The following is a 12,214-nucleotide window of genomic DNA, read 5'->3' as shown; positions in this document are numbered from 1 at the left end:
GCCGAAAACATGGCTTGCTTGCACTTGTCTCATCAACATCTGGTTGTTACTAATGTGGTTGCCCCTGTGCTTAGGGCGAAAGCCATGCCAAGTGTTATGCTCACTTCCGTTTCCTGGAGAATCCCTTATAGGTGGATTTCTCTCCCCCTGTTGTGGGCTCTCACATCTGTTTTTGTCCTCAGCAAATTTTCAGTTTAATCACTTTATAGCCCTGGCATCTGAATACTTGCAAGCATGAGTAGTTGCCTGAGGTAGGAGAAGGGAGCCTACTCATAACCCTCAATGGGATACCCGTAGTATGACCCAAAGGAAGGTCTTGTCCTTCAGGCCTTTGCCTCCAGAAGTGTGTCTGAGGTGCTCAAGAAACACAGGAGCATCTATAGCAAGGCTGAGCACACAGGCATTTGATTATTTCTCAGTACTTACCAGAGGAAGTGTGAATCTCTCTCTAATTAAGAGCTAATGCCAACTTCTGTGAAATTTGTTGTCATTCACCTGTGAATTATCCTCCTCAAATTTAACTTGACTGCAGGAAGCTTACTAGCGGTAACACTTTCCTCTGGGAGCTTAATTTGGATGGTAAAATGCCTCTGTAGTGGCTTATTGAACAGATCTTGATGCTGGTGAGCTTCCGAGGCTTGGAAGGGCAGTTTGGGTGAGCACTTCAAAGTCTAGACAGGCCCCATCTCTTGGGGGTTTAAAACAGAGCCAGAGGTCTCCTGGAAAATTAGTTTCCTCCCTAGATTTCCAGATATGCACTTTGCCAGCTAAGGCAGAAGAGCTGTTGCAGGAAAAAAAAAAAAAGTCTTGATCACTGTCCCTCCAGCGCTTCTGCTCCTGGCTGTCTGGAGAGGGGAGATCAGAAGGTTTCCAGAAGAGGTTACACGTTCAGAAGCCTCAAGTGAGGTTTCCTAATTAGTCAAAGCACAGGTAGCCTGCCCAAACAAGAAAGACAAGTATAATGTCCCTGCACCCAAGTCATTTAACTATTAACCCTGGAGGAGAGTAAGGAGATGCCTAAAACAATGACCCAGTTAATTCTGCCTGGTGTTTGAGCAGCAGGGGGGTTTGTTGCTACCTGCGGGTCTGGTGATATCACCATCTGCAGGCTCTCAGCAGAACCGGAGGCCAATAGTTGTAAGTGGGATTTTAAGGTAGATTTGGCACGAACTCACCTGACACTGGTGTAATGCAATGACTTTATTCATCTGTTGCTTGTTTCTACTGACCCGGAGGCACACAGCCAAGCGGGGATGAGTGTTTGAGCATCATGACCCAAGAGCTTGGGTCCAAGACCAGCAATCAGCCTTTGGAGCAGAAACCTGGCTTTTTATTCATCCTCCAGAAAACATTACCCAATGCTTCAAAACCTGAAAGACCCTTCCCAGCTCAGAGCCATGAGTTTTATTCATTCAACTATTTTTTCGTTCATTTATCCCATTCAACACAGGGTCTCAAACGGTTGGTTCATTGTGCTGGTGGCTGCGGTCCCTTCCCCGCGCCCTTGGTGGCTGCAGACTCAGCCTGCTGAGCTAGATTGGTGTCTGCCAGAAGCCTTCTCTTTTTTTACCGGCAGCGAGAGAGGTTAAAAGCCTGTGGGCGGAGGCCAGCACAGAGTGCCCATTGTACATGCGTGCATACCAGAGCAGTAACTCCCTGGAATGCTGCAACGCTGAGCTTTTACCACCTTGTGTTTGTGTTGCAGCCCAGGAGCGTGTGTACATTTTGTCCCTCTCCTAGGAGATTAACAATGAGAAATGGCAGACAAATAGGACGGGCTTTCCTCCCCCCCCCTCGTTTTTTATTTTTATTGGACCGGTTGGAAGAGGAAGGTAACCCTGACTCCCGTCACCTCCATAGGCTCAAAGGAGAGACAAGGTGCAAGGCTGGTCAATTAGGCAGAGCAGCTCCCTTGCAACTGGGTGGATTTAATGTACTAATTTCATAAGTAATTAATGACTACCACATGGTAAACACTTGGGTTCAAAACTATGTAAGGGCATTAACTAACCCACTGGGCAGTGAGTTTGAGTGAGGTAGGTGTGATCCTTGTTGTATAGGTGGTGGAATGGAGAGGCTTGCTGACCAGAGGGTGTCGAGGCAGAGGTGCAGGAGACCTTGGGTCTGTTAGTTCTTCAGCATCACCTTAAATGAGATCAGTGGCAGCAGCTCTGGGGAATGTGTCTTTTCCCTATTGCCAAAAGATGTGCTACTGAAGTGTTAATGTTTTTATGGTGTACCTCTATCTGCTATGAGCTATGCTTAGAAGCCACCTCTTAGGCCAGATGGCAGTTCAGGCTGCATGAGAGTGCTTCCTCTGTTGTTTTTTTTTTGGTAGGTTTTTTTGTTTTGTTTTGTTTTTTCCTTGCTTGGGCTGTCAGCTTGTGCTGTTTATGGGAACTTTATTTGAATTTGTGTCTGCTGGGAGTTGGGTGGAGGTCACCCAAATGATTTCATGAAGCTCTAGGATGCTTTGGACTCTCCATTAGTAGCCATATGTGTCAGGGTCAGACAAGTGACCCATGCCATACTCCAGTGGAAATGTGGCTATGTAACTAATAAAAGGTGCTTGTTATTACTTCTCTTTGAATTTTAAGCTCATGCAAGGTATTTTTAAAAAGCAGAAAGAAGCCAGTGGTACAAGGATGTGATTTTTCTTGGTGAACTGTGCTTTAGAGTAGTTACGCTGATAATGCTGTTATGGTTTGGTGACAGGTAGCAAAATTTTGTTTCTCCTTTATGGTTTATTGCTGCTAAGAATGACTTGGGAAATCCCAGGCTGTGCTCAGATCTTGCAGTTGGTCGAGGGGTGGGGTTTGGCAGGGTAGCAGAGCTAATCTAGCAGGGAGCTACTGCTGAAAGAGTAGGTCTGCACCCCTGCACCCACTCCTGGCAGTGTCTTCTTGTTTCCTTTTCTGTATGCCAAAAGTGATACTCCTCTGACCCCTCCCAGGGAGCTGTTTTTGCTAAAGTAGCAGAAAAATATCTTCATTTCTCTCTGAGATGCCCTTCTGCTAATTTTGTAGCCTAAACTGGCTTGCCATGGTGGGAGGGGGGTGCAGTAGCTATATGGGGGATTTTAGGGCATGTGTTTGAAAGCACCTCAATGCCTTTAAAAATGCCTTATGTGCATTTTTTTTTTTTTTTAACAAATGTTTGGCATTTGTCTTAGCCTTTCTATGTCATTGGGTGATAGAACTTTTGCCTCAGTTGAATATTCACAGCTTTTCCTGTTAACTTTGTCCAAGACTTTGTAATGTCCTGAATACAAGTGCTTCCATCTCAAAGAGTTCACTCTGCAATGTTTTAAAGAAAGTTGACATCCGAAAGGATGAGAGCACAGGCTTTGCTTCAGTCAATTCAAGCCTTTGCTACAGATGAGTGGTACCCAAGGGCACGAGAAACTCTACAGAGTACCGAATTTAGCCTTCCTCCATTGCCCTCAGTACTTGGGTTCCTGATATGTCCTGCAAAAGACCCATGTGGATCCTCCTGCATTTCCAGCATGCTAGGGAACATCTTTGGCTGCAGACAGTGTGTGCCTGGCCCAGTGTGTGATGAACAATTAATCCAAAGTATAATCCAGTCATGTCCCCCCTTTGAATAGCTGGCAGATGAGGGCATCTCTTTTTCTACCTGGGAAGTGGGGAAATAAGGAGTTTGAAACTCCTCTGCCTGACTCACAAGGCGACACCATGTTTTCTGTGCTCTGATCACTGGGTTATTGTTTAACCTGAGGCAAGCAAGTGTCTGCCTCTATTTTTTCTTTCCCTCTAGAAACCCCTGTGACAGCAAGGACTTTGAAGTATCAAGGAGGTTCATGAGTATGGAGAGCTGGTTGCCCCCTCGCTTATTTCCCAAGTCCAGAGTTGAAGGCGTTGGCACTTATATGCCAATGTTTTTTTTTTTTTTGTTTGTATATCCATTTTCATGAATTTAGCAATACATGAGGTTATCATTCCTTGCTTTGCAATCCCAGATCCAGCCCTCAGAAATACTGGCCAGCCTTGGTTCCCATTTTCCTATAAGGAAGGGACTTGAGATGTTGGAGGGGAAGCCCAAGGGTGCCCTGTTTCAGCTATCTCTACACTTGCATTTGATATGTGTGTGCACGCTAACTTCCTTTTTTTCTTCTTTCTTCTGACAGTGGCAGATTTGGTCTCTTCTGAGCTCCTTGCAGCCTCTGGGCAATTGGGACATTGAATTTGGCTCACAGTTACCATTCATTCCCTGGGATTGTACCTGCCCTTGCTCTCCTCATCCCCTCCCGTGCTCCCCTTCCCTCTGATAAAACTCCAGGGCATTGTGGTATTGCTATGGAGCCCAGGGAGACTTTGGGCAGTTCCCGGCAAAGGGGGGGTGAGGCAGACTTTCTGCCAGCTGCTGTCACCTCCACGAAACCTCCACCTGCCTCCAGCTGCACTGGGGAGACGATGCTGCCTGTGGCGGGCTCGGGGAAAGGGATCCCGGTGAGTGGTGAGAGACTGGAGCCTGAGGAAGAGGATGAGCTGGGTTCTGGGAGAGACGTGGATTCCACTTCCAACGCGGACAGCGAGAAATGGGTGGCAGGAGATGGCCTGGAGGAGCAGGAATTTTCCATCAAGGAGGCTAACTTCACGGAGGGGAGTTTAAAACTAAAGATCCAGACCACCAAGAGAGCTAAGAAGCCCCCAAAGAACCTGGAGAACTATATTTGCCCTCCTGAGATCAAAATCACCATCAAGCAGTCTGGGGAGCAGAAGATTTCCAGAGCTGGGAAAAATAGCAAAGCAGCTAAAGAGGAGGACAGATCACACTCCAGAAAGAAGGTAAGTCCTGTTCTTTCCCGTATTTCGCTTTTCTCCTGAAAACAGAGGGAGAGGGTAGGATTAAACCTGCACAAAGTTTATGCCCAAGGCGTAACCTTTGCAAGGTTTGCAAAGCCTGGCTGGGCTGTGGTGGAGCTAGTACAGAGTGGTACCATCCTGCACTGCCATGTACGCTGTGGGGATGGTCCTGAACTATCCTTCAGGTGAACCAGTTCGGAAGGGTTCAATAGTTCTGCCAGGCCTCTTCTATTTTTGTGTGTAATGGAGATTTTAAGATTAATCATTACATGAGCGATAAATGAAGAAGCCCACTTCTAAACCGCTTTGTGTCTTAGCACTAATACTTGAGCCTTTTGGCAGTTAAAGCTTTCCACTACATTTTCAAAATACAGGTATGTGCACAGCAAACAATTGAATCCATTCCTGTATGCCGGGAGAAGGGCTCCATTATTCTTGATTACAGCATTGTGCCTAGCAACTCTATAGTTATGCTTCAGAAAATACTTCCATTATAAGTCTCATTTTCTTTCAGATGCATATAATTTTCTTGAAATATCATTCTGGAGAGAAATTTTTGGTACTTTAAGTTTTGGTAAAAATTGATCTTTTTATTTTTTCATTTAGTGATGGAGTGGAAGAGGGAGGGGAAAAGAAAGAAAATCCTTTCTTTATATGAGCTGTTTTCATGAGCATCCTTTTGTTTTGTTGGCTTGATTTTTATTTTTTTTTTTTTTTTCCCAGTAATGTCCCCTATACTTAGTATTAAAAGAAATTTAGTGTGTTTTAAGCAGCACTGGTCAGGGGAGGGACACCTGGTGACTAGTCCTGTTATTTTGAGTATAGTGGCATTTCCTCTCCTAGGCATTGGACAAAGGAGCTTTGGTTGGGTTAAGGCTTTAGCACAGTACAAATATTCCACTTCTGTCTCTTTAGTAATACATGGGCATCATGATGAGTTCAGACAAGGACTCAGATTTGATGAAAGAGTCATGAGTATCTCAAACCTGGACAAATCAATCTGGGATGTAGGTGCCCACTGGTTAGAGCTCACGGCATGGCTTGGCTTTCCTGCCTATGCAGCTTGGATCCCTCACTGTGTGGAAGGTCCCTGCTTCTCCCATACCTTATACACTTGATGGATGCTCAAAAGGCTACTTGAAACCTTGAGGAAGCTAATTGCCAAAAGACAGAGCCCAGGGTGGTTAACACTGCTCACTCTGAAAGTACATCTCGTAGAAACTGAACTTGGAAAAAGAAAACAAATCAAAATCAAGTTGTTGTTGTTGTTGGTTTTTTTCTTAGAATCCTGCTAAATGGCATACTCCACGGGCATGAAAAAATAGCTCTTCTTGGCACAGCAGAGGCTTGGCCCTATAACACACTGAGAGGAGATTTTTCCCACCTCTTGAGAGGGATGGGCTGTCTTAGCACCCAGCAATGTCTTATTTCCACTTCCCTTTCCTCCCAGAATGCTTGCAGAGGTCTCAAGGGAGCTAGTGGTTGTGTGAGACCATGCTCAGTGACAGCAAAGGTGTCATAAGCAACCTCTCCATGGCCCTGCAGGGAGAAAAGAATTGCAAACCACTGCCTGCTGTGCATGGACCGTGGAGAATATGGCTGCTTAGAAATCGGAGCTTTCATTTGCATTTATCACCCACTCGGGTATGGAAGACATGTTTTTTCCTTCACGTGGCCATCCAAAAAGGTTAAATAAAGCTAACTATAAGGAAGCTAGGTGCAAATAAAATAACCCTGACAACAACAAAAAAGGCACCTTGTGTAGTGTGGTTATGCTCAGGGTGAGACTTTAATTGCAGAAAGATAAGGAGTTTGAAGGAAGTGGAACATGGCCCAAATGTGGTTGCATCTAGCTTGCACTTGTTCTGTAAGGTCTGAGCTGGCTGGTGCTGTGTTCACACCCTGTGCACAGGCTGCAAGTGCTTTGGGACAGCACTGGCCTAATCTGGCCATTAAAACAAAACAAAAAAATAAACCAACCCAGCAGGTGGATGCTCTGAGCAGATGGGGAGAGGGCTGCTGCACCGGCACATCCATTAGCATAACACCCAACGGCTGTGCGCAGCAGCTGCTGAGCCAGGGCTGGGGCAGAGGAGTCCCCAGCAGGGATCTGGAAGACCCCAGTGCTGTGATCTCCAGGGGTTTGATGCCTGGAGACCTGCAGTCTGCATCACCAGGATGGTAAATAACCTGCAGCTGAAGGGATTTTACATGTAACTGCTTCTGAGCTTGTGGGTTGCAGGATCAGGCCCTGGCTGTGAACATCTCCTATCAATGGGTGATGAAAGGCACTGCAGGAGAGGGAGGTTGGAAACTGGTGGGAGAAGGGTTCCAGTGCTGGCAGCGTGATTGCTTTCATGGCCGGTGCATGTGCCTCATGGCACTTCAAGAGATTTTTTTTTGGGGGGGGAAGATGGGAGGAAACAGCAAGTTGAAACTTGAAAGGAGCTGAAGTTCTCTGGTGCACCTGTGGGTTTCCCTGGGAAAGATGAGCACGCAGGTACCTTCTGCATGTACTTGCAGAGACATTGAGAGCTGCGGTAGTGGTTAAAAAAAAAAAATGTGGTTGTCACATTTAAATGATTCTGGTGGTTTTGATATTTCAGAGTTTGATTGCCCATTGCTTTAATCAGCCCAAACTCCAGAAAAGCAGCTACCAGCAGAAGCAGCAGGGAACAATGCATTTAAACCATCCAGGCTGTTCTTCAGCTGGCATCACTCCACTGTCCTTCGTGGATTTTTGCCAGGAGAGTTTAGCCCAATGTACCCATTTCGCTTGTGCATGGGACTAGCATAATTCTTTGAGTTTACCACCTCACTTACAGATGCAGGGCATATATACAGGCCCTACAGACCTGTATGTAAGGATGGAGAGCTCAGCACAAACTGAGCTGCAGTCCCATGCTTCTGTCTCTGGTAGGTGGGAGCCCCTCACGGAGTAGCACCTGAAGTTATTTTTCCTCTTGAGGAGGAGCAAACTCTATCAGAACTTGTAAAATCACTTATGTTTGTTGCATAATAATTTCAGCCATATCTCCAGTAGTCCCCAGTGCTTTGCAATACCACTTCAGCATTCTTGCAGGAGTTTCAATACACACAGCACAGAGGGCAAGTAATGAAAACATGGAAGCAATTTAAGTAACAGCATGTGGGTACACAAAGGACTGGTAATACCAGCAATGTAGAAAGGGGCTGTGAACTGGGGATATAGCATTTATTCAGTAGCCACTTAGGGAGCAAGAAGATATGCCTGTTCCTAAGCCTTCCATGGCTCTGCTAATTAGGCAATAGGGGCTAGTGCCTGATTTCTAAAACTGTGGTCCAGGGAGCAGGGGTGATTAGGAGGGGGCTCTGCGGAGAGCCACGCTGCTCATGTGCCCAGACCTGGGTTTGTTGCCTTTGATCCAGCTGCTATGCTATATTAAAAGATGTAAACATACAAAAAATACTTTCCTTCTGTTGCTTTTCCATGTAAGCAATTGCCCCAGGGATATGATGTGGTGATGAATGGGAGGGAAGGCAATCCAGGAGAGGATCTTGCTGGGTGTGGTTGCTGATGCCCTGGAGCAGGGAGGGAGGCAGGGGGTGAGAGAGCATCAGTGCTGGGAACCTCTGCCGGCTTGTGTGCTTGGCTGCAACCCAGCTACTTTTGGGGTTTCTTTTAAGTTGTAACCACGCCAAGTAATTTCACATCAGCTTCCCCTTCTTGAAAATAAGAGTGAAGATAGTTTCCTAACCCCTTTCTCAGAGCTGCTCAGAAGACGAATCGCAGCTTGGGCTGTCCATGCAGCCACTTCTGTGGCAATTGGAAAGTACACAAATGTTCTGTAAGCGTTTGCTCTTATTTCAACTCTTCAGCACCTGGGGATGGAGTGGGCTGAACCCTTTCCACATCCAAACCCACAAATGGCTCCATTTCATTTAGTCTGATTGCTGAGGGAGGGAAGAAAAAAGCCAGGAGCCCTAAGGATGTCCTGCTGGCATACTGGCTAGGCCTGCAGCCACTGTTCACCCACCTATGGCAGAGTTGCTCAAGTCCAGCGTCCTCAGCATCACTAAAGAAAGGTGCCTTTCCCTTTGGATAAGGAAACATGCTGTCAGTCTGGAAGGGCACTGAAAGTGTGGCACCATATGCAATGAAGTAATCCATCAGCATTCCCTGCTTGTCATCTAGCATTTAACAAGCCCCAGATGAACAGTATTTCCCTGGTTTTGTTTTATTTTATTTTTTTTAACCCTCCCTGGTTTTGCTGCTCTATTTTCTTGTGTCTGCAAACAGTTCATTTTCTGCCCCCTTCTTTCATCAAGCATAGCTTGACAAAGTTTCCTTGGAGCTTCCATCGTATGCATAATGTCCTGCTTCAGGGGATGTAAACTCATTTTTTTGCAATTATTATTGCACTGGGTTTTTTTGAGAGCTTGGGATGGGTGAATGCATTTTATTGCTGAGAGATAAGTGGCAGCAAGTCAATTGGAAGTAAAGCTTCCTTGTGTGCAGTCAGAGGAAACTCTATCCTTGGATTTTCTTGCAACTTTTTTTTTTTTTTCTTTGAGTTCCTGTAGGTATTGCAGTTTATCTGCAGGAAGTGGTTCTAGCATTTTTTCCCTTGAAATTCAGTCTTCCTTTCCCCTGCACCTCCCCAACTTTCTCCTGCAGTTCTCCTTTCCTCAAGTAGTCCCTCATTCACATGCTTTCCCCTTTGTACTCCTCCTTCTTCCAGAATATCATGAACATTTCCCCCGCCTCCTTCCCCCTTCTTTGCATCGCTGACTGCACATTGCACTTTCCCTCTAGGTTCTCATGTGCATCTGCAGCTCTTGTTGGATTACCGCTGTGCCAGACTCCTCTCCTCGGTGATTTACGTGCATGATCATCCAATTGCTCATAGTGCATGCTTTTTCCTCTTTGCTAAGGGCATCCCCGTGTGAGATGTCCTCTGAGTCAGCTCTTCCTCTTGCAATCCCAAACGTGGCTTGGGGAGTTTAAAGAACTGTTTGCTCCCTGTGCTGCGTGTGGCTTAGCAAGAAGGTGGCACTTGCTCATTTGTGGTGGTACTGGCTTGAGGTGGCAGGTTTTAATTTACAGCTTCTTTTTCTTTTACTTTTTTCCCCCTCAAAGGATGAGGCCCCCGCCACAGCCCTTTATGCCTGGACCTGTTTCTGTGCTGGATTGGTCCCCACCATTGCTTAGCAAAGCCTCGAGGCTGCTCTAAATGATGCTGGTGGCAGGTACCTGAAGCTCACACCAGCAGGGTAGATCTCAGCCTCTGCCCAGGTTGTGACAGAGTGGTGAAGCACTCGCACAGTGGGGAATTCTTCTCCTAGTTGTATTTAAGGTGAAACTGTTTTTTGAGCAGCAGAGAGACCAATTCAGAGCTGCTCTGACAGGCAGAAGGCTCCTGGCATTTTTACAGTCTCTACACAAACTGGGTGCAAAGCTACACAAGCTCAGGTCTTTTTGATATTCATCCCAGGCTTCTTTTTGTCTAGCTTTTCTTTCTACAGCAGTTTAGTGCCCTCCCACCACAACTACCTTGGGTTCCCCCAAAAAGAGAGCAGGAATGAATTTATTTGTAAAAACTTCAGAGCTGATGAAACCAGTTTGCTGTGAGCTGAGAACCACTCAGGCCCAGCTTCATCATGGTCCTTCTAGGCACCTGAGGTGCCCAGATGGGGACCTGAGTCCTCTTGGGCCCCCATGTAGTCTCCTGAAGGAGGCTGGTCCCTCCTGAAGGTGGTTCAGTCTTTGCTGTGAAGAGCAGGGAGGGCTGGATCCTGGCTCTTACCCTTCTCCTTCTCCAAAGCCTGTTGGAGCAGTGTCCGCCTTGCATTGTGTCATGGATAACTTGTGACAGGCATAAGGCAGAGTTTCTTTTCCAGCTTGATGCTCTGCCTGAGCCAGCTGATGCCCATCCCTCACTGTCTGTCTGCTCCCAAAGAGACTATATTTTTCCTTTTTTTTTTTTTTTTTTTTTCCCCTCTTCGTGTAGTTAAGAATTCCTCAAAGAAGCAAATGTCTGGCAGTGAAGGGCTGGGCTGGGGAAATCTAAGCAGGTTTTTACTGCTTATTGCCGAGTGCCAAATGAGGAAGACTTGCTGTATTTGATTAGCTGCCATATGACCAGGGCTTGTGGAGGCAGTCTGTGTCGAGGACAGGTTTTGTTTTGCAGCAGTCACTCCCACGGCCAAGTTTCCATGGCCCTCTGTGACATTTCCTTGTTTGCTTATGCTATGTCTTTCTTTTTAAACCATGACAAAATGTCCCCAGTGCTGGTTTGGGGCTGAGAAGACACTGCAGGGAAGCAACTGGGACCAGTGCAGGGAAGCTGGGGGGTCCAGCTGGAGGTCCTGAAGTCCCCACCACTGAACCCTGGGAGGGGATGGGTGCTGCCCCTGGCAGCCTCATAAAAGCTTGGCCAAGTCAGTGCACGCTCGTTGTGTTTCGAAAGCACTGTGGCCTCCAGGTTGGAGACATGATGTGCTGGCGTGTGTACCCCGAGCTGCAAACCTCTGTACCAGCTGTATCTTCATTTGCAGAGGTTTTGGGATGCACAGGGGTGTCAGTACTTCATGCACATGCTCACATTCCTCCAGCATCAACTTTTGCATGCAGCACTCCCTATTCTCTCCTTCCAGGCATGCCTGACCACAGATATGTTCTGATTCACCTCCAGCTTTTTCATCTTCAATTCCTTTTTCACACACACATGCATACCCAGCTAGCCCCCTTAGGTCAGGTCTAATTTTTCACGTTTCATTCCCAAGTGGTCTTCCCACTGCCTACATTCTCCTGCATAGCCAGTGGGGCTGCATGATGGACTCATCTTGAGCTCATTTGAATGGAAAGAAGGGCTTCACCTTTCTTTTTCTAAGAACACTGAAACTTGTGGAAGTTGGTTTCTGACCACTTTCCTCTTATGTACCTTCTCTAGTGTCTAATGGTGAATGAACTTGCTGGCCAAGCCCTCTTTGGGAACCCCTCAGAAATTCCTTCTTCTGGCCAGCAAACAATTTGAACAAAACTTCTTTGAATATTGTATCTCAAAGATTTCTGTTCTCATATCAAATTTGATGAAAATTCATCAAAATACTACAAAAACATTCAGGAGAGGATCACACAAGCATGCAAGGGGTTTGTGTGCACATTCACATACACACAAACACAGCGTGATCACATTAGCCTTGTTTCCTTAGGAAACCAGTCTAAAAATATCCAGAATAAACATGCATTGTTTTGTTCTCTTTTTTTAACGCTGAGACTTTTCCAGCATTTGAACCTTAATATGATTCTATTTGATACGTGACCCTTGAGGACGAGTCCAGTTAGCTTAGTTTTCATAAGAATGTTATTTTCCATTGCTTGCCATGACCTATAATGTGAATTAGAC

The 12,214-nt window shown here is 46.2% G+C and overlaps 1 protein-coding gene across 6 annotated transcripts in view; it reads left to right on the top strand.

The window, feature by feature from the left end:
- The window catches only part of SETBP1 (SET binding protein 1), a 264,044-nt gene that overhangs the window by 12,780 nt on the left and 239,050 nt on the right, over positions 1-12,214 (top strand). For all 6 annotated transcript variants that reach the window (XM_080370916.1, XM_080370915.1, XM_080370914.1 and 3 more), the window contains exon 2: positions 4,148-4,808. In XM_080370916.1, the coding sequence (XP_080227042.1) occupies positions 4,317-4,808 (492 nt within the window). In that variant the 5' untranslated portion in view covers positions 4,148-4,316. The remainder of the gene's footprint in view (positions 1-4,147; positions 4,809-12,214) is intronic.

Source organism: Falco punctatus, assembly GCF_963210335.1.
Source record: "Falco punctatus genome assembly, chromosome: Z".
Taxonomy (NCBI): domain Eukaryota; kingdom Metazoa; phylum Chordata; class Aves; order Falconiformes; family Falconidae; genus Falco; species Falco punctatus.
This window is presented reverse-complemented; position numbering and strand designations above follow the sequence as displayed.